Source organism: Erythrolamprus reginae, chromosome 10 (assembly GCF_031021105.1).
Source record: "Erythrolamprus reginae isolate rEryReg1 chromosome 10, rEryReg1.hap1, whole genome shotgun sequence".
Taxonomy (NCBI): Eukaryota; Metazoa; Chordata; class Lepidosauria; order Squamata; family Dipsadidae; genus Erythrolamprus; species Erythrolamprus reginae.
Window position 1 is genome coordinate 32,044,920 of NC_091959.1, and position 26,365 is coordinate 32,071,284.

General features: G+C 44.9%; 2 protein-coding genes and 4 non-coding genes across 10 annotated transcripts in view; 5 read left to right on the forward strand and 1 right to left on the reverse strand.

Moving 5' to 3' along the window:
- Positions 1–1,206: 1,206 nt before the first annotated feature.
- Positions 1,207–1,278, reverse strand: TRNAA-UGC (transfer RNA alanine (anticodon UGC)). Its single transcript has one exon. It is a non-coding gene; the product is annotated as a tRNA-Ala (tRNA).
- A 1,661-nt stretch (positions 1,279–2,939) lies between these two features.
- Positions 2,940–3,011, forward strand: TRNAD-GUC (transfer RNA aspartic acid (anticodon GUC)). The gene has a single exon. It is a non-coding gene; the product is annotated as a tRNA-Asp (tRNA).
- A 700-nt stretch (positions 3,012–3,711) lies between these two features.
- Positions 3,712–3,784, forward strand: TRNAF-GAA (transfer RNA phenylalanine (anticodon GAA)). Its single transcript has one exon. It is a non-coding gene; the product is annotated as a tRNA-Phe (tRNA).
- A 3,280-nt stretch (positions 3,785–7,064) lies between these two features.
- On the forward strand, positions 7,065–7,136 carry TRNAD-GUC (transfer RNA aspartic acid (anticodon GUC)). The gene has a single exon. It is a non-coding gene; the product is annotated as a tRNA-Asp (tRNA).
- Positions 7,137–7,867: 731 nt separating this feature from the next.
- UBC (ubiquitin C) lies at positions 7,868–11,324 on the forward strand. Its single transcript, XM_070762070.1, has 2 exons — positions 7,868–8,219; positions 9,416–11,324. The coding sequence occupies exon 2, from the start codon at positions 9,421–9,423 to the stop codon at positions 11,248–11,250; it is 1,830 nt and encodes a 609-aa protein (XP_070618171.1). The 5' UTR covers positions 7,868–8,219; positions 9,416–9,420; the 3' UTR covers positions 11,251–11,324.
- A 5,329-nt stretch (positions 11,325–16,653) lies between these two features.
- The window catches only part of SCARB1 (scavenger receptor class B member 1), an 85,908-nt gene continuing 76,196 nt past the window's right edge, over positions 16,654–26,365 (forward strand). For all 5 annotated transcript variants that reach the window (XM_070762116.1, XM_070762119.1, XM_070762120.1 and 2 more), the window contains exon 1: positions 16,654–16,828. In XM_070762116.1, coding sequence (XP_070618217.1) covers positions 16,664–16,828 — 165 coding nt within the window. In that variant the 5' untranslated portion in view covers positions 16,654–16,663. The remainder of the gene's footprint in view (positions 16,829–26,365) is intronic.

Consider the following 26,365-nt stretch of genomic DNA (forward strand, 5'->3'; position numbering starts at 1 on the left):
TAGTGACTGTTACAACAAAGTGACAACATAACACCGGAAAAAAAGTGACAATCATTTGTCACACTTTAGGACCGTTGCAGCATCCCCACAGATAACTGACTCATACTTATGACCGTTGCAGTGTCCCATGATCACCTCTGGTGACCCGGCAAGCAAAGAGGAAGAATAGAATAGAACATAGAGTAGAGTAGAATAGGATAGAATAGAATTAGAATACATATTGGAATAGAATAGAACAGAAAAGGACAGAACAGAACAGAATAGATTACGCGGAGAGGGGCGGCATACAAATCTAAATAATAAATAAATAAATAAATTACGGAATAGAATAGAACAGAAAAGGGCAGAATAGAATTAGAATAGAAGAGAATAGAACATAATAGATTATAGAATAGAATAGAATTAGAATAGATATTGGAATAGAATAGAACAGAAAAGGACAGAATAGAATAGCATGGAATAGAATTAGAATAGATATTGGGAATAGAATAGAACAGAAAAGGACAGAATAGAATAGAATTAGAATGGACATTGGAATAGAACAGAAAAGGACAGAATAGAATTCTTTATTGGCCATGAGTGACTGGACACACAAGAAATTTGTTTTTGGTGCAGATGCTCTCAGTGTACATAAAAGAAAATACTGTATACATTTGTCAAAAATCATGAGGTAAAAATGATTGTCATAGGGGTCAACTAAGCAATGAAGGAACAATTAATATTAATAAAAATCTTAGGATATAAGCAACAAGTCCTACAGTCCTAAGTGGGAGGAAAAGTATGATAGGAATGATGAGAAAAACTACTAGAAATAGAAGTGCAGATTTAGTAAAAGCTTTGACAGTGTTGAGGGAATTATTTCTTTAGTAGAGTGATGGCCTTCGGGGGAAAAACTGTCCTTGTGTCTAGTTGTCTTGGTGTGCAGGGCTCTGTAGCCTGGTTTTAAGGGAAGGAGTTGAAATAGTTGATGTCCAGGATATGAGGGGAAGCCAGATTGAACAAACTGAGCCAAGTAATTACCTGTACTAACATATCGACTGCAACTGATTCACTTAACGACTGAGGCAAGAATGGTCCCCAAATGAGGCAAAACTCAGTTAAGCAACGTCTCCCTTTTCACAACAGAAACCCAGCGGTCTCTCCTTGTGGCGTTAAGAGGTAGATGTCCCATCTTGCAAATACCCAAACGGAGAGGAGGGAAAAAAGTGGAGATGCCGGGGATTGAACCCGGGGCCTCATACATGCAAAGCATGCGCTCTACCACTGAGCTACATCCCCTTCCCAGCAAGGAAAGTTCAAGCGGGAAATACAAAGCGATTCCATTGTTGCCCCTCCCCTTTTTTATTTCCTTCCAAAAATCATTATTTTCCCCCTTTTGGCATCCACCTTTTTTCCTTGCCGACAGAAGCGCCTACCTACGGTCTGACCTGAAACCTTCCGGCTGTTACCCGCACCAGGGGGGCAGGAAAGCCAAATCGAGCTCTGCATTTGTTTTTGAGGATTTTGTTTCATGGGAAAGAAGGAAGGAAGGAGTTAGAGAGAGAAAGAGGGAGGGAGGGAGGGAAGATGGAAGGAGTTAGAGAGGAAGATGGTGTAAAACTCTTCAACACCACTGAAAACACAATTGCTCTACAAAAAGATCTAGACTCTGTTTCTGATTGGTCTAACTACAGGGCAGGGTCTTCAAACTTGGCAACTTTAAGACTTGTGGACTTCAACTCTCAGAAATCTGGGAGTTGAAGTCCACAAGTCTTAAAGTTGCCAAGTTTGGAGACCTCTGGGCAACTCCAAATCTCAACCAGCAAATGCTCTATCCTGCACATCGGCAAAAAGAATCAGAACTCCAAATACAAACTGAATAATCAAATTATCACAGATAACCCCCATTCGGTTAAGGACCTCAGAGTACTAATTACAAAAGACCTTAGTGCCAAAGTCCACTGCAAAAACATTGCCAAGAAGGCTTCAATAGTTGTAAACCTAATCCTACGTAGCTTCTGCTCTGGCAATCTCACACTACTTACCAGAGCTTACAAAACTTTTGCCAGACCCATCCAAGAATACAGCTCATCTGTTTGGAACCCATATGGCATCTCAGACATTAGCACCCTCGAAAATGTCCAGAGATACTTCACCAGAAGATCCCTGCATTCCTCCCCCCCGTAACAGAATACCGCATGAAACCAAACTTACAATCCTGGGCCTAGAAATCTTAGAACTAAGATGCCTTAAACATGATCTAAGTATTGCCCGCAAGATTATATGCTGCAATGCCCTGCCTGTCAATGACTACTTCAGCTTCAACCACAACACAAGAGCACACAACAGAATTAAGCTTAATATTAACCGCTCCAAACTTGACTGTAAAAAATACGACTTTAGTAATCGAGTTGTTGAAGTGTGGAACTCATTACCGGACTCCATAGTATCTTCCCCTGACCCAACATTTTACCCTTAGACTGTCCATGGTTGACCTCTCCAGATTTCTAAGAGGTCAGTAAGGGGCGTACATAAGCGCACTAGAGTGCCTTCCAGCCCCTGTCCTATTGTCTCTCCTATATCCCATATATCTTCTCTTCTATCCCTTTATCATTCTTCTATTCTCTCTTTGATTTATCTTATCCTATACTTTCTCTTCTATTCCTTCTCTAATTTTTTTCCCCTTGAAGGTGTCGTCTACTACCTTCATTGTGTATTATTGTGTATTGGACTAAATAAATGAATGAATGAATGAATGAAGAAGAAAGATGGAGAAAGGGAGGGAGGGAAGAAAGATAGAAAGAAAGAAAGAAGGATAGAATGGATAGAATGGAGGGAGGGAAGGAAGGAAGAGAAAGAAAGAAAGACAGACAGACAGGCAGATAGAAAGGAAAGAAAGAGCTTAGGATCAACACATGCCCAGTTTAACTGGCCTGTTTCGGCAAACAGCGCCGTGTCCTTCCTCGTTAGTATAGTGGTAAGTATCCCCGCCTGTCACGCGGGAGACCGGGGTTCGATTCCCCGACGGGGAGATTCCAATTTTTTCTTTCCAATAAAATAAATACCCACCCACCCAAAAACCCCAACCCAGCCCCCGCCTGCTTTCTTTTCTCTTCATTCCTCCCCAGCAAAGGAGAGGGCTTTTTTCCTCCTGCTCCTCAATTGGATTCTCTGACTTTCCTTCCTTCCTTCCTTCCTTCCTTCCTTCCTTCTTTCCCTCCCTCCCTCCCTCCTTCTCTCACTCACTCATTCCTTTGATGCCCCTCTCCATCTTACGCAGGGGACACCAGGCGGAGATCTTCCAACTTGGCCGCTTGAAGACTTGTGGACTTCAACTCCCAGAATTCCCCAGCCAGCCATGAAGGAGAGAGTTGGAAGAGGCCAGAAGGGTCGTCTGTGCTGGCTGGAGCATTCTGGGAGTTGAAGTCCCCAAGTCTTCAAGCGGCCAAGTCCATTGGAGACCCCTGCACATGTAAACCCTGCCAACAGGCTTGCTGAAACCCCTCCCCAGTGCTAAATGCAGATGGAGCAGGAGGAGGGCAACGGCAGGGGTGGCCCTATTGAAGAAAAATAGGGGGGGTTAATGCATTGACCGAGTCTGCGGAGAGGGGCGGCATACAAATCTAATTGATAATGATTATCATTATCATTAGAATTATCTTGCAAAAAAGGGGGGAAGGAGTTCGGCCACCGCACCCTTGAAAGGGAGGACGAAGAAGCAAGATGACATCAGCCGAAATAGCTCAGTTGGGAGAGCGTTAGACTGAAGATCTAAAGGTCCCTGGTTCGATCCCGGGTTTCGGCAGATTTTTTTCTTTTTTGGGGTGGGGCTGGGGGACAAGGATGTGTGTTATGTTGCCAAATCCCTTCTTTGGGGGACGGCACCCTGAAAGGAAGAGGGGGGGGAAATGGGGGTAGAACGAAGCCCATCTCTCTGCTGCCAGAGAAAGAAGAGTGCCTGTGTGTGTCTTTGTGTGTGTGTGTGTGTTTTGCAAAGTATGCTAAGCTACATGGGCTGAAAGCCTGTGGAGACTCTCAGTCCTCCAGATCCTGGTTGCCCCAAAGGGGCTTTTTTCAGGAGACAACTGGACTGTTTGTTTCTTTTTTCTTCTGAAGAGGTTTCGCTTCTCATCAAAGAATCATTTGATGAGAATCATCAAGTCAGAATCATCAATTCTGACTTGGATGGAGGCGAATAGAAGGCTTGATACTCCTTGCAGACCGCCGTCTGTTTGCATCCTCTGAGAAAGCTGTTGAGGCCACTGGGAGGTTCTTCTGCATCCTCAGAGTGGGGCAATTTTTCTCATCCGGCTCCATTCCTCCTCCCGCACCATTCCCAGGGTGCTCATCCCCAATTGCACAGCTCAAAGCCTGTAGGGATTCTCAACCATCCAAATCATGGTTGTCCCAAAGGGGCTTTTTCAGGAGGCAACTGGACTTTCTTTTTTTCTTTTCTTTTGAAGAGGTTTCTCTTCTCTTGCAAGAAGCTTCTTCAGCTCTGAGAAAAGGCTCGGGGTCCCACAAGACATACAGAGCAAAAGTGATTTTAGCTTTTCTTTGAGGGCTGCTGCAAGAAGCTCCATTGGGACCTAACCTTGTGCTATTGGCATAGATAAAACTTTTAGGCAAATTGCCCAGCTTTGCCTAGCTGAGTAACCTTTTGAATGCAGATTTTTTTGCCAAGCGGCCTTGCTTGTAACTTAAAAAAAAAAAGTTCTCAAAGCTTGGAGTTATATGCCAGAAAAATATATTTCATTCTAAACAGTCTGATTGTCTTCAGAGCACTGGGAAGTTTTTCATGCTATGAAATGATGTTTCTATAATGATGTTCTGTGTGAGCTATAAAATGTTTGGAAAAGTTTTATGGTGTATGTTTTTTCATCTCGCTGCCAAGTTTTGATTACCAATCAGAAAAATATAAAACTGATTTTAGCGCGTATTCTGAGCAGAGCCTGGTTACAAGCCGTGTGCCACAAGGGTCTGTTCTGGGTCCTAATCTTTTTAATATGTTTGTGAGTGACATAGGAGAAGGTTTGGTAGGGAAGGTTTGCCTATTTGCCGATGACTCTAAAATGTGCAATAGGGTTGATATTCCTGGAAGCGTCTGTAATATGGTAAATGATTTAACTTTACTAGATAAATGGTCAAAGCGATGGAAACTGAAGTGTAATGTTTCCAAATGTAAAATAATGCACTTGGGGAAAAGGAATCCTCAATCTGAGTATTGTATTGGCCGTTCTGTGCTAGCAAAAACTTCAGAAGAGAAGGATTTAGGGGTCATGATTTCTGACAGTCTCAAAATGGGTGAGCAGTGTAGTCAGGCGAAAGCAAGTAGAATGCTTGGCTGCATAGCTAGAGGTATAACAAGCAGGAAGAGGGAGATTGTGATCCCGCTGTCTAGAGCGCTGGTGAGACCCCATTTGGAATAATGTGTCCAGTTCTGGAGACCTCACCTACAAAAAGATATTGACAAAATTGAACGGGTCCAAAGATGGGCTACAAAAAGGGTGGAAGGTCTTAAGCATAAAACTTATCAGGAAAGACTCCATGAACTCAATCTGTATAGTCTGGACAGGACAGAAGGGAAAGGGGGGAGATGATCGAAATATTTAAATATGTGAAAGGGTTAAATAAGGTTCAGGAGGGAAGTGTTTTTAATAGGAAAGTGAACCCAAGAACAAGGGGGCACAATGTGAGGTTAGTTGGGGGAAAGATCAGAAGCAACATGAGAAAATATTATTTGATTGAAGAAGTAGTAGATGCTTGGAACAAACTTCCAACAGACGTGGTTGGTAAATCCACAGGAAATGAATTTAAACATGCCTGGGATAAACATAGATCCATCCTAAGATAAAATACAGGAAATAGTGTAAGGGCAGACTAGATGGACGAGGAGGTCTTTTTCTGCCGTCCATCTAGGATTCTATGTGTCTATGATTATTGATTATTCAGAGTGTCTCCGGGTTTATCCGATTCTGAGCTGAATTTGGGGAAGAACCTTTATAGCTCTGACTGATGGTGGGAAAGGGAAGGATTGATATTCCTTGCAGACAGCTGATCATTTGCATCCTTTTAGAGAGTCCTTGAAGCCCGTTGGAGATTTACCACTAGGAGGAATGGATTTGCAGAGGTAAAATTGCAGACTACAGGAACTATTAGCATTACTCAGGTAACTACTGCTCAGAGTCTGTGGAGAGGGGCGGCATACAAATCTAATAAACAAACAAACAAACAAATAAATAAATAAGCAAACAAACCCTGAGGACACAGATAAACCTCCAAGTGGTCTCAAAGACCTCCTAAAACAGGGGTTCCCAACCTGGGGTCCATGGCCCATAGGGGGGCAATTTGATTATTAATGGGAGCAATTGGAACCTTGTTAGAATAAAATAGAATAGAATTCTTTATTGGCCAAGTGTGATTGGACACACAAGGAATTTGTCTTTGGTGCAGATGCTCTCAGTCTACATAAAAGAAAATATAGATTTGTCAAGAATCATCAGGTACAACACTTAATGATTGTCATGGGGGACAAATAAGCAATGAGGAAACAATCAATATTAATAAAAAATCTTAAGCATACAAGCAACAAGTTATAGTCATACAGTCATAAGTGGGAGAAAATGGGTGATAGGAATGATGGCTTATACCAAGTTAATGGCCTTTTGTGCTTTCTCTGGGTGAGGAGTTCACTTTTGAATAGTAACAATTGTGTGTGGGGGGGGGGAGGAACCATAATTTTAGAGATGGGACATGCCCCCCCCCCAAAAAAAAGGTTGGGAACCACTGTTCCAAAAGGATGCAAATGACCATCTGTCTGCAAAGAATGTAGATCCCTCCCTCCCACACCATCCAGTCAGAATTGAAGAAACGTCTTCAGAAGAAAGAACCAAACAATCCAGTGGCCTCCTTAAAAAAAGCCTCTTTGGGCTGCTGATGCCGCTCTTATGTCTCTTTCCGCTTGCAACAAGGCGAGATTTCTTGCCTAGGAATGTCATGAAAAGACGCCGGTGGCTGAAGGTGAATCAGACATTGACGTTGCATTGCCTTCAAGAAGGGTGCCTGGAAGCTCCTGGCAGGGCTCCTCCTCGTTAGTATAGTGGTAAGTATCCCCGCCTGTCACGCGGGAGACCGGGGTTCGATTCCCCGACGGGGAGGCCTGAATTTTTTTTCCTCCAAGTTTTATTTTTTAAAAGTAAAAGCCTTTTTCCTTTGCCAAAAAAGAATCCTGGGACACGAATTGAGAAATTATCTTTCTTTCTTTCTTTCTCTCTGTGCTTCTTTCTATTTCTTTGTTTCTCTCTTTTTATTTGTTTCTCTTTTTCTTTCTCTCACTCACTTTCTCTCTCTTTTCTTTCCCTCTCTTTTTCTTTCGTTCTGTTTCTTTTCTTCCTTCCTTCCTCTCTTTCTCTGTGTTTCTCTCTTTTTCTTTCTTTCTCTGTTTCTTTCCTTCCCTCCCTCCCTCCCTCCCTCCCCCCTTCCTCTCTTTCTCTCTCTGTTTCTTTTTCTTTCTTTCTCTGTTTCTTTTCTTCCTTCCTCTTTCTGTTTCTCTTTTTCTTTCTTTCACTCGCTTTCTCTCTCTTTTCTTTCCCTCTTTTTCTTTCTTTCTCTGTTTCTGTTTCTCTATTATTCCTTTGTTTCTTTCTCTCTCTCTCTTTCTTTTTCTCTTTCAGTTTCTCTTTCCCTCTGTTTCTTTCTCTCTCTCTCTATTTTATTTATTTATTCCTATGAATGCATGAGCATATTGTATGGGGAAATCTCGTAATTGACTTTCTTTTTTATTTTTATTAGAAAAGTTTTATTGAATACATATACTGTACATTAAAAACGACAGTACATAATCTTTAGCATCTCCCTTTCTTCTTTTCCTATCCGCCCATCCCGTTTCAGCCAAGACATCCACACCAGGTTTTCCTTCCAACCGATTCTATCTCTTCCATTCAACGGATACGCATTACAGGCACAGAACTTCGAACGCTTTATCCTTCCGCCTCTCCATTCCACAGAAGGCAGGACTGACTCTTTGCGCGCGCCCCTTTCCCTGACTTTCCACGTCCCTGTTGGGTAACGGGAGGCCGCGTGCGCTCGAACGCAAAATAAACCCTCCCTTTCTGTTGGCGGAGGGATCTGTGTGCGACGCCTATATAAAAGGCCGCCGGGGCCGGGTACGCAGTTAGACCAAGTCGCCTCTTGCTTGTGTGAATTTGTTGCTGTCTGCTAGGGCCCACTCGAGCTCCGCCGTAAGTCTTCATTGCTTAATTTATATTTTATAGTGGTGGTTTTTTCTATATTTTCTGTTAAATTGGGGCTGAGGGAGGATTAACTATTTGAATAAGCTTTATTTGGAAAGTGGGGCGGGAGTCTCGTTTCTGAGGGAAACGGAAACCGTGTAAGCGGGAAGCCTGGATTCTCTCAGGTTGCCGGTTCGTGGCGGTTTTGGCTATTAGCGGGGTGGGGGAAGGCTATTTTTAATTAAAATGGAAACGAGAGAACGGCGAGAAAGGCCCCAGCGTCCCTTTATTAATTAAACGGCGACCCAAAATGGCCGCCCGGGAAACTGGACAGGGAAGAGACTCGGCGAGTTCCCGCCCACTCGCTTGTGACGTCGCCATTCTTACGTGGCGCCCTCGTAACTCCGCCCCCGCCCAAAAGCACTCAGTACGCACGCGCGATTTCTCTGGCTGCCCTTTTGAGTTTCGGCTCCATAAGCGACGTGGGTGGGTGAAGCTAGGGGGTGGAGGTACAGCCCTTCTCCCCACATTCCTTGCAAGATTTTTGGGGTGGGGTTGATTAGAGAACTGGAGCCAATGCACCTCGGGAAGGTTCCCTTGGCCGTAAAAGCAGGGTGGGAGAGGGCGGCGAAGGTCATCTAGTCGTGGCCTTGGCAACCAGTTTGAAAAGCCAAGAGGCCATTGTTGGAAGGTGGAGGTTAGTTTTCAGGACCTCTCATGAAAACTTACAGGCAGAATTCCTGCTGGGTAAATTTATTGGTTTAATGGGGGTGGTCCAGCTCCAGCAGTATGACTCCTGGAGATTGTACAATAAGACAAGCATAGCAATAGCATTTAGACTTATATACCGCTTCACAGTGCTTTGTGGCCCTCTCTTACGCGGTTTACAGAGTCAGCATATATTGCCCCCAACAATCTGGGTCCTCATTTTATCCACCATGCACCACTTGTGGAGTTTTCCTTGTGTGTAAATCAAGGACCCTCCAGACCTGACCACTGTTAAGGCTTGTGGACTTCAATTCTCTTGAATTCCTCAGCCATCCGGACGTTTTCAGGTTACCAAGCTTAGAAGATGCCTAGTTTAAATCAACTATAAAATGGTTGCACCTTCACATTGAAAAATGAGCTCTTTAAGCACAATTGAGAGAGTTGCTAATTGGATTGATGTGGCTTCTTATCCCTGTTTCCCTCCTTCTCTGTTGCAGAGAAAATGCAGATCTTTGTGAAGACCTTGACCGGGAAAACCATCACCCTAGAGGTGGAGCCCAGTGACACCATTGAGAATGTCAAGGCCAAGATCCAGGACAAGGAAGGCATTCCTCCCGACCAGCAGAGGTTGATCTTTGCTGGCAAACAGCTGGAAGACGGCCGCACCCTCTCTGACTACAACATCCAGAAGGAGTCCACCCTCCATCTTGTCCTGCGGCTGAGGGGTGGGATGCAGATCTTTGTGAAGACCTTGACCGGGAAAACCATCACCCTAGAGGTGGAGCCCAGTGACACCATTGAGAACGTCAAGGCCAAGATCCAGGACAAGGAAGGCATTCCTCCTGACCAACAGAGGTTGATCTTTGCTGGCAAACAGCTGGAAGACGGCCGTACCCTCTCCGACTACAACATCCAGAAGGAGTCCACTCTCCATCTTGTCCTGCGGCTGAGGGGTGGGATGCAGATCTTTGTGAAGACCTTGACCGGAAAAACCATCACCCTAGAGGTGGAGCCCAGTGACACCATTGAGAATGTCAAGGCCAAGATCCAGGACAAGGAAGGCATTCCTCCTGACCAACAGAGGTTGATCTTTGCTGGCAAACAGCTGGAAGACGGCCGTACCCTCTCCGACTACAACATCCAGAAGGAGTCCACCCTCCATCTTGTCCTGCGGCTGAGGGGTGGGATGCAGATCTTTGTGAAGACCTTGACCGGGAAAACCATCACCCTAGAGGTGGAGCCCAGTGACACCATTGAGAACGTCAAGGCCAAGATCCAGGACAAGGAAGGCATTCCTCCTGACCAACAGAGGTTGATCTTTGCTGGCAAACAGCTGGAAGACGGCCGTACCCTCTCCGACTACAACATCCAGAAGGAGTCCACTCTCCATCTTGTCCTGCGGCTGAGGGGTGGGATGCAGATCTTTGTGAAGACCTTGACCGGAAAAACCATCACCCTAGAGGTGGAGCCCAGTGACACCATTGAGAATGTCAAGGCCAAGATCCAGGACAAGGAAGGCATTCCTCCTGACCAACAGAGGTTGATCTTTGCTGGCAAACAGCTGGAAGACGGCCGTACCCTCTCCGACTACAACATCCAGAAGGAGTCCACCCTCCATCTTGTCCTGCGGCTGAGGGGTGGGATGCAGATCTTTGTGAAGACCTTGACCGGGAAAACCATCACCCTAGAGGTGGAGCCCAGTGACACCATTGAGAACGTCAAGGCCAAGATCCAGGACAAGGAAGGCATTCCTCCTGACCAACAGAGGTTGATCTTTGCTGGCAAACAGCTGGAAGACGGCCGTACCCTCTCCGACTACAACATCCAGAAGGAGTCCACTCTCCATCTTGTCCTGCGGCTGAGGGGTGGGATGCAGATCTTTGTGAAGACCTTGACCGGAAAAACCATCACCCTAGAGGTGGAGCCCAGTGACACCATTGAGAACGTCAAGGCCAAGATCCAGGACAAGGAAGGCATTCCTCCTGACCAACAGAGGTTGATCTTTGCTGGCAAACAGCTGGAAGACGGCCGTACCCTCTCCGACTACAACATCCAGAAGGAGTCCACTCTCCATCTTGTCCTGCGGCTGAGGGGTGGGATGCAGATCTTTGTGAAGACCTTGACCGGAAAAACCATCACCCTAGAGGTGGAGCCGAGTGACACCATTGAGAACGTCAAGGCCAAGATCCAAGATAAGGAAGGCATTCCTCCTGACCAACAGAGGTTGATCTTTGCTGGCAAACAGCTGGAAGACGGCCGCACCCTCTCCGACTACAACATTCAGAAGGAGTCCACTCTCCATCTTGTCCTGCGCCTGAGGGGTGGTTTTTAAACTTTCTGCTTGCTTACAACTGTTGAAGTAAACTTCACTGCACTTTGTTTCAATAAAGCTGTTGGGATTCCCAATTGTGTTTGCAAATTATTTGAACTGTTGTGTAATAAGTATAAACAATGTAGAGCAGGGGTCTCAAACTCAATTTACCCGGGGGCCGCTGGAAGTAGAGTCTTGGTGAGGCTGGTCCGCATCAGGTTTTCCACAAGAAAAGCTCTTACAAAAACATTCCAATGTTTTCAAATGTCTTTATTTTTTCATCTTTGTGTTAAAAAAATAATTTATAACAAAAATTCATTGAAAAAATATAAATCAGTAATAAATAAAATGAAAATAATATAGTAGAGCAGATATAGAAGAGTGAAGAAACCACATATATTTGCTGACTAGAGAAATGTAATTATTATTCAGATTCTGTAATGTCTGTACTAATGGTTCTTTAACATTTAACAGACATAGATCGTGAGCTGGGCAGTGTTGGTGATGTCTGTGGTCTCAAGAGCGACAGTATACACTGAAACATTTTGCTTTTTCACACGGTTGATCATAAATGTCACTTGACAGGTCAGAAATGCGCTCTGCTATGGTGTTGGCAGAAAGGTCGATGTTGCAAAACTGACCTTTTCTGGATAGACAATACTTGCAGCCTGTAATATGCACTTTTTTTACAAATTCACCTTTGAATGGCTTTCCTGCTTTAGCAATCATCTCACTAACCTGACTGCTGCATCCTCTGGTTTGCTTTCTTAAAGAAATTTTGTTGCCTCAGTAGATATGATTTAAGATTAGCAACCCAGTTTGCTCTCTCATCTCCCTGGTATTTTGCATATTCCTCAGCATATCTAGTTGTGTAATGACATTTCAAATTGTATTCTTTGCACCACGACTTTCTGTGCAAATAAGACACATTGGGATGCCCCTGTGCTCAACTGCAGGCTTTGAAAAAGACATGTTTTGGGCTGTGTAATACATAATTCCACTTGGTTTCAGTGTTTAGTGGCTAAACTTTAGCTGATGCGTCTTTTTTTCTGTCTCGCTGAGTAGCAATTCTGCGGCCGCCTCCACTTCTGAGCCCGGGGTAATGGTGCAAGTTCACAATAAGCTCGGCTGATGTCCTGCCTCCGAGAGCAATATACCCCACTGTGATTGGTAGGTTCATTCAGCTCTGCACACAACACTAAAAAGTGCCATTCATATCAAACTTGGGCTGCACTAACATTAAACTTTGATATTGAGGTGGGGGTGCTACAAACTTGGCCCGAGGGCCGTGAGTTTGAGACCCCTGATGTAGAGCTAGGAGGGTGGAATCAATGCTCATTTACAAAACAGGGCAAGCACTTCAGTGAAAGGTGGTTAGATTTAAGATGCTTTGTCAAAGCTTAACAGGATTTTAGTCACTTTAGTGTGCTAAGCAGGTAAAGCGACTCAAATTGTGATTAAAATAGCGGCCTGAAGGCCTTTGCTTTCAGCACCGTACATTTTCTGGCCTATTGCAACAAGGATAAGAAGTGGTAGGAATGAGCACTACTGTTAATTCTGGTGGTTTGATTGATGCAATTGAGGATAAAGAATCTAGGTTTCCTTTTGGAAACATTACAGCCTTTGAATACAAACTTCTATTAAAATACCTTAAACTGAGTCTGCACTGAAGACAAATTCCTTGTGTGTCCAATCACACTTGGCCAGTAAAGAATTCTACATCCTATAATGGATTTGTTTAAAAGTGGAGTCCCTCGTATCACTTAACCAGCTGTAGGCTACAAGCCGGAGGAACACTAAATTGTGCTCGGTGCCGTGGCCCATAGGTTCTTGCAGGACCAACATGATTTTGCTGCTGCACCTGTGATGGTAGGAAAATCGTGCATGGAGCCGCAAAAAACTTACGAGCGTGGCAACGAGTGCAATTAATGTTCCGGCTCATAGCCCACTGCTGCACTAAACCTACCGAGTAACCTCTACTGAGATTACCTAGTCTAATAAGCACCTGTGAACCACCAAGCTTGGGAGGGCACCCAGGTACCTGCTTCTCCACAAACCACACCCTTGCAACCCTGATGCCATCCATTCCCAACTTCTTTCCTCATCCACAACTCCTCATTCCTCCTTCCCTCCCCATTCACCTTCCTTCCTTCCTCCCATCCCCAACTCCTCTTCCATTCACCTTTCCTCCTATTCCTTCTTTCCTATCTTCCTCTCACCCATAACTCCTTCCTTCTTTCCTCCCTCCTGCTGCAGCCGCGGAGGTGCCAGGCGAGACGTGGCAGCCTCCCTCGCGTCCGCCACTTCCAGAGCCGTCCCTCCCGTGGTGGGCTGCTAAGGTTGCACGTGCTCGCCCCCGTGGCTCTCAATGCTAGCGGAGTCCAGCACAATTCTGCTACTGCACCTGGGCGCAACTGCGTGTCCGCAGGATTTCGCTACCTGCCCAGGTGCAGAAGGAAACTGGGAAGGGGAGGATAGAAGGAATGAGTTGTGGATGGAAAGGAAGAGAATGGGGAAGGGAAGGGGTTGGGGTTGGGGATGGAAGAAGAGGAGGGGAATGGGGAGATAGGAAAGAAGGAATAGGGGAAGGAGAAAAGGTGAATGGGAACGGAATGAATGGGTTGGGGATGAGAGGAAGGAATTGAGGATGGAGGGAGGAAGGTGAACAGGGAGGGGAGGAAAGAAGGAGTTGCGGATGAGAGGAAGGAAGGAAGGAATTGGGGATGGAAGGGAAGGAAAGAATGGGGAAGGGAAGAGGCTGGGGAGGGGAGGGAAGGAGGTGAATGGGGAGGGAGGAAAGGAGGAAGGAAGGAAGGGAAGGAGGCATTAGGGGCGGAAGGGAAGGATGAAAGGTGAATGGGGAAGGAAGAATGGGTTGGGGATGAGCCAGGGCAGGAACTGAAGATGGAAGGGAAGAAGGAAGGTGAATGGGGAGAGTGGAAAGAAGGAAGGAGTAACAGATGAAAGGAAGGTAGGAAAGAAGGAATGGGAGGAGGAGGAAGGGGTGAATGGAGAGGAGTTGGGGATGGGAGGAGGAAAGGTGAATAGAATAGAATGCTTTATTGGTCATGTGATTGGACACACAAGGAGTTTCTCTTGGTGTGTATGTTCTCGGTAAATAAAAGAAAAGATACATTTGTCAAGAATCATGAGGTACAACACAATGATTGTCATAGGGGTCAAATAAGCAATGAGGAAAACAATATTAATAAAAATCTTAAGGATACAAGCAGCAAGTTATAGTCATGCAGTCGTAAGAGGGAGGAAATGGGTGATAGGAATGATGAGAAAAAAACTAGTAGTAACAGTAGTGCAGACTTAATAAAAACGTTTGACATTGTTGAGGGAATTATTTGTTTAGCAGAGTGATGGCGTTTGGGGGAAAAACTCTTCTTGTGTCTAGTTGTCGGTGTACAGTCCTCTATAGCAATGTTTTGAGCGTAGGAGTTGAAACAGTTCATGTCTAGGATGCGAGGGGTCAGTAGATATTTTCACAGCCCTCTATTTAACTCATGTAGAATATGTACTTCTCAAAAAAAATAAAGGGAACACTCTAACAACATAGTCTAACTCCAAGTAAATCAAACTTCTGTGAAATCAAACTGTCCACTAAGGAAGCAACATGATTGACAATCAATTTCACCTGCTGTTGCGCATATTCAACTTTGTACAGAACAAAGTACTGTATTCAATGAAAATATTTCATTCATTCTGATCCGGGATGGGTTCTTGGAGGGTTCCCTTTATTTTTCGGAGCAATCTACCCGTCCTGAACAGAAGGCAGGTTGGCAGCCATTGTTCTTTTCTGCAGTTCTGATTCTTCTTTGAAGTCGGTGTCGGTCTTGTCGGGTTGCAGAACCGAACCAGACAGTGATGGAGGTGCAGATGACAGATTCCATGACTGGGGAGGGAAGAAGGGGTGAGGAGTCGGGGAGGAGGAAGGAAAGAAGTTGGGAACAGATGGAAGGCAAAGGAGGGGTGGGAGGAAAGAAGGACGGAGTTGGGGGAAAGAGAAGGGAAGAAGAAGGGAATTGGGAATGGGAGGGGAGGAGGCACGAGGGAGGGAAGAGGGCCTTTCCAGGCTCTGCCTCCCTCCTTCCCTCCCTCCATCCCTCCCTTCCTTCCTCTATCCCTCCCTCCAACAATTCCTCCCTCCCTCCAACACTTCCTCCATTCCTCCGTCCCTTCCTCCCTCCCTCCCTTCCTGCCTCCCTCCCTCCAACACTTCCTCCATCCCTCCTTCCCTCCCTCCAACACTTCCTTCATCCCTCCTTCCCTCCCTCCATCTCTCCTTCCCTCCATCCCTCCCTCCCTCTATACCTCCCTCCAACACTTCCTGCCTCCCTCCATCTCTCCTTCCCTGCCTCCCTCCATCTCTCCTTCCCTCCCTCCATCTCTCCTTCCCTCCCTCCCTTCCTCCATCCATCCCTCCCTTCCCCCCTCCCCTCTATCCCTCCCTCCCTCCAACACTTCCTGCCTCCCACCCTCCCTCCCTCCAACACTTCCTCCGTCCCTCCTTCCCTCCCCTCCCTTCCTTCATCCCTCCCTTCCTTCCTCCCTCTATCCCTCCCTCCCTCCTTCCCTCCCTCCAACACTTCCTCCATCCCTCCCTTCCTTCCTCCCTCTATCCCTCCCTCCAACACTTCCTGCCTCCCTCCCTCCAACACTTCCTCCCTCCTTCCCTCCCTCCAACACTTCCTCCATCCCTTCTTCCCTCCCTTCCTCCTTCCCTCCCTTCCTCCATCCCTCCCTTCCTCCCTCTATCCATCCATCCAACACTTCCTCCCTCCCTCCTTCCCTCCCTCCAACACTTCCTGCCTCCCTCCCTTCCTCCCTCCCTCTATCCCTCCAACACTTCCTGCCTCCCTCCCTCCAACACTTCCTCCCTCCCTCCTTCCCTCCAACACTTCCTCCATCCCTCCTTCCCTCCCTTCCTCCATCCCTCCCTTCCTCCCTCTATCCCTCCATCCAACACTTCCTCCCTCCCTCCTTCCCTCCCTCCAACACTTCCTCCATTCCTCCCTTCCTTCCTCCCCTTTATCCCTCCCTCCAACACTTCCTGCCACCCTCCCTCCCTCCAACACTTCCTCCCTCTATCCCTCCCTCCAACACTTCCTCCCTTCCTCCCTCCCTCTATCCCTCCCTCCAACACTTCCTGCCTCCCTCCCTCTTTCCCTCCCTCCAACACTTCCTCCCTCCCTCCCTCCAACACTTTTTCCTTCCCTCCCCTCCCTCCCGGGTGCAGGAGCGCCGCCGAGGCCCGACGAGTCGAGTCCGCCCGCTCTGCCCAGCCGGGCGCCTCCCTCTCGCGGCGTCGCGGGCCGCTGTTGGCTGCCGGGACCGGCGGGGAGTGGCGGGGCGGGCGGCGGCGGCAGTCAAGAGCCCCCGCGCCGGGCATGGCGAGGAGCGCGGCGGCAGGGCGGGCAGGCCGGGCATGGCGCGGGGCGAGCGGGCCGAGGGCGGCGGCAGTGGCGGCGGCTCCTGCGGGCAGCGGTGCGGGGCGGCGGCCGGGCTGGCCGGGCTGGGCTTGCTGTGCCTGGGCTTCGGGCTGCTCCTGCTGCAGACGCTGCCGGCGCTGGTGCGGCAGCAGGTGGCCAAGGTAAGCGGGGTCGGCGGAGGCGGAGGGTCGCGCTGCCCGAGGGACGGAGGGAGCGAGGCTCTGGACCCCGCCGTCGCAAGGGCTCCCGCGAGCAAACAAGCCAGGGTTACAGTTTCCTTTAAAACAAAACAATACAAAACAGCTAGTTGTGATTTAAGAGCTGCAAACTTTTTCTTCCCTTCCGGCCCCGTTCGGTCTCTGTCTCTCTTTTTTTCTTACTCTCTTTCTCTCTCTGCCTCTCTCTCTCTTTCTCTTTTTCTCTCTTTCTCTGTCACTCTCTGCCCCTCTCTCTCTCTCTCTCTCTTTCTCTCTCTGCCTGCCTCTTTTTTCTCTGTCTTTCTCTGTCACTCTCTGCCTCTTTCTCTTTTTCTTTCTCTCTTTCTCTGTTTCTATCTCTCTCTGACTCTCTTTTTCTGGCTCTTTCTCTTGCTCATTCTCTCTTTCTTTTCTCTCTCTCCCTTTGTCACTCTCTCCTTCTCTCTTTCTTTTATTTATTATTTATTTATTTATTATTATTTGGATTTGTATGCCGCCCCTCTCCGAAAACTCCTGTCTCTTTTTCTTTCTCTCTCTCTCTTTGTCACTTTCTCTTCCTTCCTTCCTCTCTTTCTCTCTCTCTCTCTGGTCCTTTCTTCTAGGTTCTCTTCCCACCATTCCTGCTAGCTAAGATAGGAAGACTCTTTCGCAATCTGAGTTTGGTTTATCCTTGGCTAAATGTTTGTTTTTCTGTCTTTGCAAAGATGGCTAAAGCTTCTTTCTTTCTCTCTTTTGGGCTCCTCTTTTCTCAAATTCAGGGATTTCTTTCTTTTCTTTTTTTTTTTTTAAAGGTCAGTTTGGAGTGTGGAGGCTTCAAAGAGAGGCAAGACACCCATAAACCCACCCACACCACACATTGCCCAAACCTTTTTTCACTTAGAACTTGCGTTTTCAAGATAGTGAAAATATTAGTTTATGCAATTGTGCCTTTTTAATCTTTTATCTGGGCCTTTGTTGCATTTTCTCATGATTGGGCATGCCTGAGAGGTTGCATAACAAAGATGAATCAGAATAGAGCTGGAAGGGACCTTAGAGGTCTTCTAGTCGGCCCCCCTGCTCAAGCAGGAGACCCTACAGCAGGTTTGCTGGCTGAGGAACTTTGGGAGTTGAAGTTTGCAAGTCTTAAAGCCGCTGAGTTTGGAGACCCCTGCCCTACACAATTTCAGACAAACCTAAAGTCCAACCTCTTCTTAAAAACTTCCAGTGTTGGAGCATTCACACCTTCTGGAGACAAGCTGTTCCACTGTTTAATTGTTCTCACTATTATGAAATTGCTCCTTAATTCTAGGTTGCTTCTCTCCTTGATAAGTTTCCATCTGTTGTTCCTTGCCCCTGCCTTCTGGTTCTTCTTTGTGGTAGCCCCTCAAATATTAGAAAACTGCTATCACGTCACCTCAGTGCTTCTTTTCCTTAAACTAGATTCACTAGAACCATAGTTCTCAACCTGGGGGTTGGGACCCCTTTGGAGATTGAACGGCTATTTCATAGGGGTCGCCTAAGACCCTGGGAAAAGACAAATTTCCCACAGTGTTAGGAACTACAGCTTCTATTCTGGCGCCTTGGAACATATTTGGACAATCTGACCAATCAGGCATTTACAGTGGGGGTGTCCCTCTGACCTTCTTGCCAATCAGCTTAAAGCATTGTTGGGAGAATTGGTGCTAGACTTATGGTTGGGGGTCACCAGTAGGAATTGTATTAAAGGGTCGGGGCATTAGAAAGGTTGAAGAACCACTGCCCTAGAATGTTTTCTCAACTTCCTGCCCTATATCCCACCCCAGAATTTCACAGCATAGCAGAATTGGAACGGACCTTGGAAGTCTTTTAGTCCAAACTTAGTCTTCTGAGTCCTATACTTAGGGAAGAAAAACTACTGGGTGAAAATAGGAGTGACCGTGAGAGAGATCTGAGGTCTTAGTGGGACAACCAGCGAAATATGAGCCAACAATGTGCAGTGACAGCCAAAAAAGCCAATGCAATCCTAAATTGCATTAACAGAGGGATACAATCAAGATCATGGGGGGTACTAATACCACTCTATAAAGTTTAGTAAGATCACACCTGGAATACTGCATCCCGTTTTGGTCAGTACACCATAATTTCATTTCATTTGACTTATTTTTATTTTATGTACGCTGAGAGCATATGCACTAAGACAAATTCCTTGTGTGTCCAATCACACATGGCCAATAAAATTCTATTCTATTCTATTCTATTCCACCCAATCCCAATGGGACTCAAGGAGGCTTACAACAAAAATAGTGCATACAATAAACAAGTCAAATAATTAGTAATAAGAACATTAAAAAAACATAATAAACCAAAAAAAAAGAATTAACCTCCTTGTTGTTTTTCTGACCTCTGTAGTACAATAAATTGGGTTGAGTGTGTATGATTGTGTAATTGATGATTTTATGATACTGATTATGTTATACTAATGTTTTTTAATTAACTTTTAAAATTTTAATATTAGATTTGTAATGTATTGTACTATTGCTATGTTGTGAGCCGCCCCGAGTCTTCAGGGAGGGGTGGCATACAAATCTAATAAATTATTATTATTATTATTATTATTATTATTATTTATTAATTATTAATCAATCAAATCCACAACTATAGAGAATAGTTGCAGACGGATGTGATAAGATGTTACAATTCATGTCCCCCTGTGGACATCGGGGGGGGGGGGTAGTTGGTTCCATAAAGTCGGGGCATATCTGGATATATATATATACAGAGTAACGCAGGAGGAACTAGATAAGATATCAGAATATAATGTGGCAATTAATGAACAGATAAATGACAAAGACATGTTTGTAGAAAACAACAGTTTTACTCTTCAGTGAAAAATATCTTCAGTCTTCTATCTACAGGAACTTTACATTAGCTACGGTATATTCAGCTTACTGACAAGTCGATATTCAACCAACCCAGGTTTCTTCGTATCGCTATAAAAGGTGTTGAGTCTTTAGAAAGAGTGCAGAGAAGAGCAATCAAGATGATTAGGGGGACTGGAGGCTTAAACGTATGAAGGACGGTTTGTAGGAACTGGGCATGGCTGATCTAGTGAAGAGAAGAGAAGAGACATGATAGCAGTCTTCCAATATTTGAGGGGCTGCCACAGAGAGGAAGGAGTCAAGCTATTTTCCAAAGTACCCGAAGACAAGACAAAGAATAATGGATGGAAACTGAACAAGGAGAGATTCAACCTAGAGGAATTTTCTGACAGTGGGAACAATCAACCCACGGAACAGAAGTTGCCTTCAGAAGTTGTGGGAATGTCATCACTGGAGGCTTTCAAGAAAAGTCTGGAAATGGTTTAGGGTCTTCTGCTTGAACAATGGGTTGGACTAGATGACCTACAAGGTCCCTTTCAACTCTGTTAATTTGTTAAGCCCCCCTACTCCTGCATGAATCTCTATACCATTTCAGACAAATGACTGTCCGGTCTCTTTTTAAAAAACCTTCAGTGTTGGAGCACCCACAAACTTCTGAAGGCAAATCATTTAACTGTTTAATTGTTCTCCCCGTTGGGAAGTTTCTCTTTAATTCCTGGTTACTTCTCTCTTTGGTTAGTTTCCATCCATTGTTTCTTGTCCTGCCTCCTGGTGCTTTGGAGAATTATTTGACCCCGCTCATCTTTGTGGCAACCTGTCAAATACTGAAATACTGTGTGCCCCTTCTAGTTCTTCTATTCTCTAGGCTAGTCATACCTGATTATTTTATCATAAGGACTGCAGGTGGACAAGAAAAAAAACCTTTGCAATTATGTCACATCCAAATTTACATCCTTTTTGGCATGGTTGTTTGATGAATTACTGAAGTGGTTAAGCAAATCCCGGTTATTAAGCGAATCTGGTTTCTCCTGTGGACTTTGCTTGTCAGAAACTGACTGGTAAACTGGAAACTAAATTGGAAAATCCCGGGAATGTCATAACCATTGTAAAACCATGCCAAGCCCCTGAATTTTGATCTGCGACCGCAGCATGCCGCAAAAGTCATAAGTACGAGGAACAGTCGTAAGTCACAAACAAACGCTGATAAGTTCAGGACTAGCCTCCCCAAGAATGATGGTTGAACCCATGGAATTGCGGTGCAAGCAATGGCAAACTTTGTCCAAGTTTTGTTGTTAGTTTTTCCCTGGCAAAAGGTGGACTTAGTTTCGCAAACCGATTTCCAAAACCGCCTCCAGCTCTCTTGAAATCCAATTTCTCTTCTTCCCTGTCCTTCCTCCCTGCTTCATGTCATCCATGTTGGAAACACACAATATCTGTGTTTGTTACACTTCTTTGTGGTTGTTATCCAAAAGCACATCCTGACTTCAGGACACGGGAAGGAAATCTCACTCAGGCGTTCCCAGGGCTTTCAAACTAAGAGGATTTATTATTAATAATTTTTGGGTGTGTGTGGGTGTCTCTTCTCTCTTGGATTTTGTAGATTACAGAAGGATTTAACATACACCAGATTTAGTCTGCAGCATCGGGCAGATTGGAACAGATTAAGGCAGAAGGACAAACCCATTCATGAGGTTTCTGGACTTTTAATATTTTATTAAGTAAGCTTGCCTCGCCAGGTCAATGCAACCTTCCTCTTAAATTTGAAAAACCCGGCAGAGTCTCAATGCAAAACCCAGAACAAAAGGCGGTTTAATTAACGCACTTGGCACCCCACCCTTCCCTTCCTTTGATCCCCTGGTTCCTCTCTCAGCTAGTTCCTGGGATTCTTAAGGTGATTGAATGAATGATTTGCAAACACATTTACAACAAGGGTTGGGAATAAATCCAGCTTTTTCCTTGCTCCTCTGCAGCCTGGTTTTAAGGCATTTTGAGAGAGCTATAGTTAGAATAATAACAGAGTTGAAAGGGGCCTAGTAGGTCATCCGGTCCAAACCCTTGCACAACCCCCCCCCCCCCCCCCCATGCCATTTCTGATAGATGGCAATCCAGTCCTTAAAACAGGGTGGATTTGATTTGAATCAAGTTGATTTAAATCATGATTTAAATTGTGATTTAAATCACTAGGCTTGCATCAACTTGATTTCAATCGTAATTTTTAAAGAGCAACTGCCATCTATATCCCGCAGTGGCTCCAGCAATGGGAGGGGGGATTTTATTTTATTTTATTTATTTTAATTAGATTTGTATGCCGCCCCTCTCTGAAGACTCGGGGCGGCTCACAACAATGATAAAAACAATATGCAGCGGGGGTAGTAAGTTTATGTACTATTTATGTACTGTACTTAATAGTTTTTTAAAATTGTCCTTTCTTCTCTTAGTATGATCCCTAATTATTTTTAAAATAGGAAATAATTAGATAGTATGTTTTTACCCAAAAATGCTTTAATCATTATAACCATTATCTAGAACTGAACTTTGAAAGCAATGAAAGAAAATTGAGCTACTTGCCTAACCTGGTATCATACTGAACCTTGTGGGTTCAGGACAAAACCTTCAAAGGTGACTGTGCTCCTCAACAAATAATGCTGCCGATCATTTGTCCTTTTGGTGGCTATTCAAAGAATGGGACTTCATCAACTGAAAAAGAGTCCAAGCTCCTCTTTGAAAACCTATCTTGGTTGGTAAGCCACTCCCACCTGGTTACATGGCCGGCAAGCCACTCCTACCTGGTCACATGACCATCAAGCCACACCCACAAAATAAGCCACACCCACAGTGTGGTGGTAAGAATTTTGGCAGCTGATCACTGAGCGGCTCCTCCTCTGACCCACCGTTGATTCACTGACAGTCCCATTCACTTTAATGGGATGGCGGGTGATAGGGCAGTGATATAATAAATTGAGGGACGTGAATGGATGCCTACTAACAGGTGCTGCCGTGAGGGATCTGAAATGACAGGGGCCCTTTAATATTATTTTCGTAAACGGCTTAGAAGGTTTCACTTTTGTTTTTACCGCTTGCCCTTCCTCCTCGCACTTAAGAGCCTGGCGGATCTGATACATTTCTCTTTAGACAACCACACAATTTGTAGTGTACGCCAGTGTTTTTCAATTATTTTCTGTTACAACCCCCCCCCCCCAGGAAGAAGTAAACATTTCAGGCCCCCCCAAATCTCCGCCGGAACAATTGTTTGCAATATTCAGCACGTTTTTGCTGCAAAAATTTCAAGTGGCTTATCAGTGTGATTCGGGTGTAATGTTTTTAAGTGACGCCTTCATTTATGTGGCTTCATGCTGTTGGCTGCCAACATTTTTAGATACAGTAAACATACCGGTCTTTCCTCGTCTCTTGCCATAATCACAGTGAAGCCAAGCACTTCATATGCTTCACCATATTTCCTTGTCTTCACTTTCAGGAGACTTATGTTTGTCATATTATCTCCGTCCCTCTCCTCCTCTCTTTTCATCCCTGTTAAATACAGTATTTCTCCATGGTGTCTCTTAAGGGTTTGTGATAGGCACTTCATATCTCCTGCTCTGTGCTGTGGGCTATTGTTTGGTGCAAAAAAACTCTACTCCTTTTAGCAAAAAAAGAGCACATTCCCTGGGGTCTTTGCATTGCTCCATGCTCCCCCCCAGGGGGTCTGCCCCACTATCTGAGAAACACTGGTGTATACAGATTTGCAAAACAATGGGATAACAGAATATTCCTGAACTCTGCTTTTATGATTTATCTCCTGGTTAGTGTGAAATTGTGGGAATGCACCAGTGCAGTGCGTGTTATCTCAGCTTGCAGAGGTTGGATTCCTCTAATGAGTTTATCAAACATGTAAACATTGCTGATTATACAGCCTCGTGCTACCCACTAAGCTCCACGTCATGCTGAATAAACTAAAATATTAATGTACGGTATCTTAAATAGAAAACTGACTTTAGATAGTATTTTTTACTCCAAAAACATTTTATGAAAATAAACTTGATTTTAAAAAAAATCCGGTTTAAATTAAACAAATCCAATTTAAATTTTAAAAGCCCTGATTTTTTTTCTTCAAGTCAGTGATTTTTATTCACCCTGCCTTCACCCTCCAGTGAAGATGCACCCACAACGTGTGAAGGCAAGTCGTTCCATTGATTGGCTTTGTTTGTTGGTTTAATTGATTGATTGACTGAGTTTTTTCTCTCTCTGTGGTTGGAAAAGTTTGGACTCAAAGAACAGTTCAAAGTCTTTATTGCTCTTTCCCATTGTCAACAAAACTAGACTCCGTTGCACAGACTTTGTCCGGTGTTTATCACATGTGACTGTTGTACAGATAGAACACATCTGTTTAAACAGCACCAGCAGGTTGACCTTGCTGGCCACAGCAGCTTAGTGGCACGTGATATGAGCCCTTCAAGGAAAGCCAGATTAAGGAAAAGTCAAAGCCAAGGATTTCCCACCGCTCGCTGAAGACGATGTCAAAGATCAGTCTTGGGTTTCCTCCTCACCCTCCTTCCTAAATTGGGCTTTACCTAGCAATGGTTGAAACTCTTTTTCTCGAGGTCATCCTTGTGTTTCTCTTCATTGGAGATGTGCTCAATCCTTCAGCCTCCTTTGGCTGAGCTCTGGGGTATTGTTTAGAAATCAGTGGTTCTCAACCTTTCTAATGCCACAACTCTTAATACAGTTCTTCGTGTTGTGGTGGTGACCCCCAACCATAAGTCTAGCGCCAATTCTCTCAATGGAGCTTGAAGCTGATTGGCAGGAAGGTCAAAGGGACATCCCTACTGTAAACGCCTGATTGGTCGGAGTGTAAAAATATGTTCCAAGGCGCCAGAATAGAAGCTTTAGTTCCTAACACCGTGGGAAATTTGTCTTTTCCCAGGGTCTTAGGCGACTCCTGTGAAATGGTGGTCGCGACCCTCAGGTTGAGAACCACTGACCTAGATGGAATCATTTCCTTAGGTGATTACGAAGTTATCATATTTTTTGTAGTATAAGACAGACCTTAGTTTTTTGGGGGGAGCAATCTGTCTGCAAAGACTTAGGGCTGGAAAAACATTTTTCAGAGAGAGTAACAATGAAAAAGGTAGAGCTGGGAAGATCATTAGCACCTCATTAGGGCTGAAAAAAAAAAGCTTTGAAAAGCTACATTCACAGTATAAGACTCACCCAAATTTTCAGCCTCTTTTAGGGAGGAAAAAGGTGCATCTTATAGTCTGAAAAATACGGTAACTCTTTCCCTTCAAAGTACCGTAGTTAATTCTGCCATCTTCTCTTTGGCAATGGGGCAATTCCAGATACTTGGATGGGGCAGAAATGGGGATTTTTGTTCCTCTTCCCCCAAAAATGTGTGGGCACTGGTTTCCCATCCATCTCCATTAATCCAAATTTGCCAGGGGAAAGGATTGGGAGTCAGATTTTTATTTGGAAAGGGGAGTTTGAAACATTGTGAACAGCACGAGATTCAGAGTGTCAAACCTTGAACCCAGATGATGTAAATTAGAAAGAGTTGGTCCAAGCAAATAGGCAGCCAGAGTGGTAAAAAATGTGAAGAACGTGCCAAAACCAAGCAGAATTTGAAAAAAAATAAAATAAATGGGAGGAAACCATTCAATTCTGTCAGTTTTCCTGCAGACTTAAATTTACTGGCTCTTCCAGAGTTTTCTAGGCTTTTGGTTTAACCCCAAAATCAATTGCAAAAGTTGTTTTTTAAAGGCTTCTATTCTACAAGGGTCTTTACAGCCCAACCTTGGAGCAAAGAAATTCCTAAATTATTATTTCACTGTAAAGAACCGTGGTGGTGATTTGAGACTACTTAAAGCAAGGGTCTTGAACCTTGGCAATGTTAAGACTTGTGGACCTCAACTCCCAGAATTCCTGGTTGAGAAAATCTGAAAGTTGAAGACGTCTACAAGTTAAGCTTCTTGAGGAATTCTGGGAGTTGAAGTCCACAAGTCTTAAGCTGGTTGAGGAATTCTGGGAGTTGAAGTCCGCAAGTCTTAAACTGGCTGAGGAATTTTGGGAGGTTGAAGTCCGCAAGTCTTAAAATGGCTGAGGAATTTTGGACTACTTAAAGCAGGGGTTTTCAACCTTGGCAACTTTAAAACTTGTGGACTTCAACTCCCAGAATTTCCGGTTAAGGAATTCTGGGAGATGAAGTCCACAAGTCAAGCTGGTTGAGGAATTTTGGGAGTTGACTTCCACAAATCTTAAACTGGCTGAGGAATTCTGGGAGTTGAAATCTACACGTCAAGCTGGTTGAGGAATTTTGGGAGTTGAAATTAACAAAACTTCATCTGTCTGAAGAATTCTGGGAGTTGAAGTATACATGTTTTAAGATGGTTGAGGAATTCTGGGAGTTGAAATTAACAATTCTTAATCTGGTTGAGGAATTCTGAGAGTTGAAGTTTATAAGTTTTAGGCTGGTTGAGGAATTCCTGGGAGTTGAAGTCCACAAGTCTTAAAACTGCCAAGGTTGAAGACTCCTGACTTAAAGTACTGCTAATTAGTTAGCAGGGCCTCAAAATTAAGAATTGTCCTAATGTACTGCAAAGATAGGGGGTTTTCTCCCCGCTTCAAAATAGAGGATGGCCTTGTGAATCCTGAAGGGATTCACTTCAGAGGG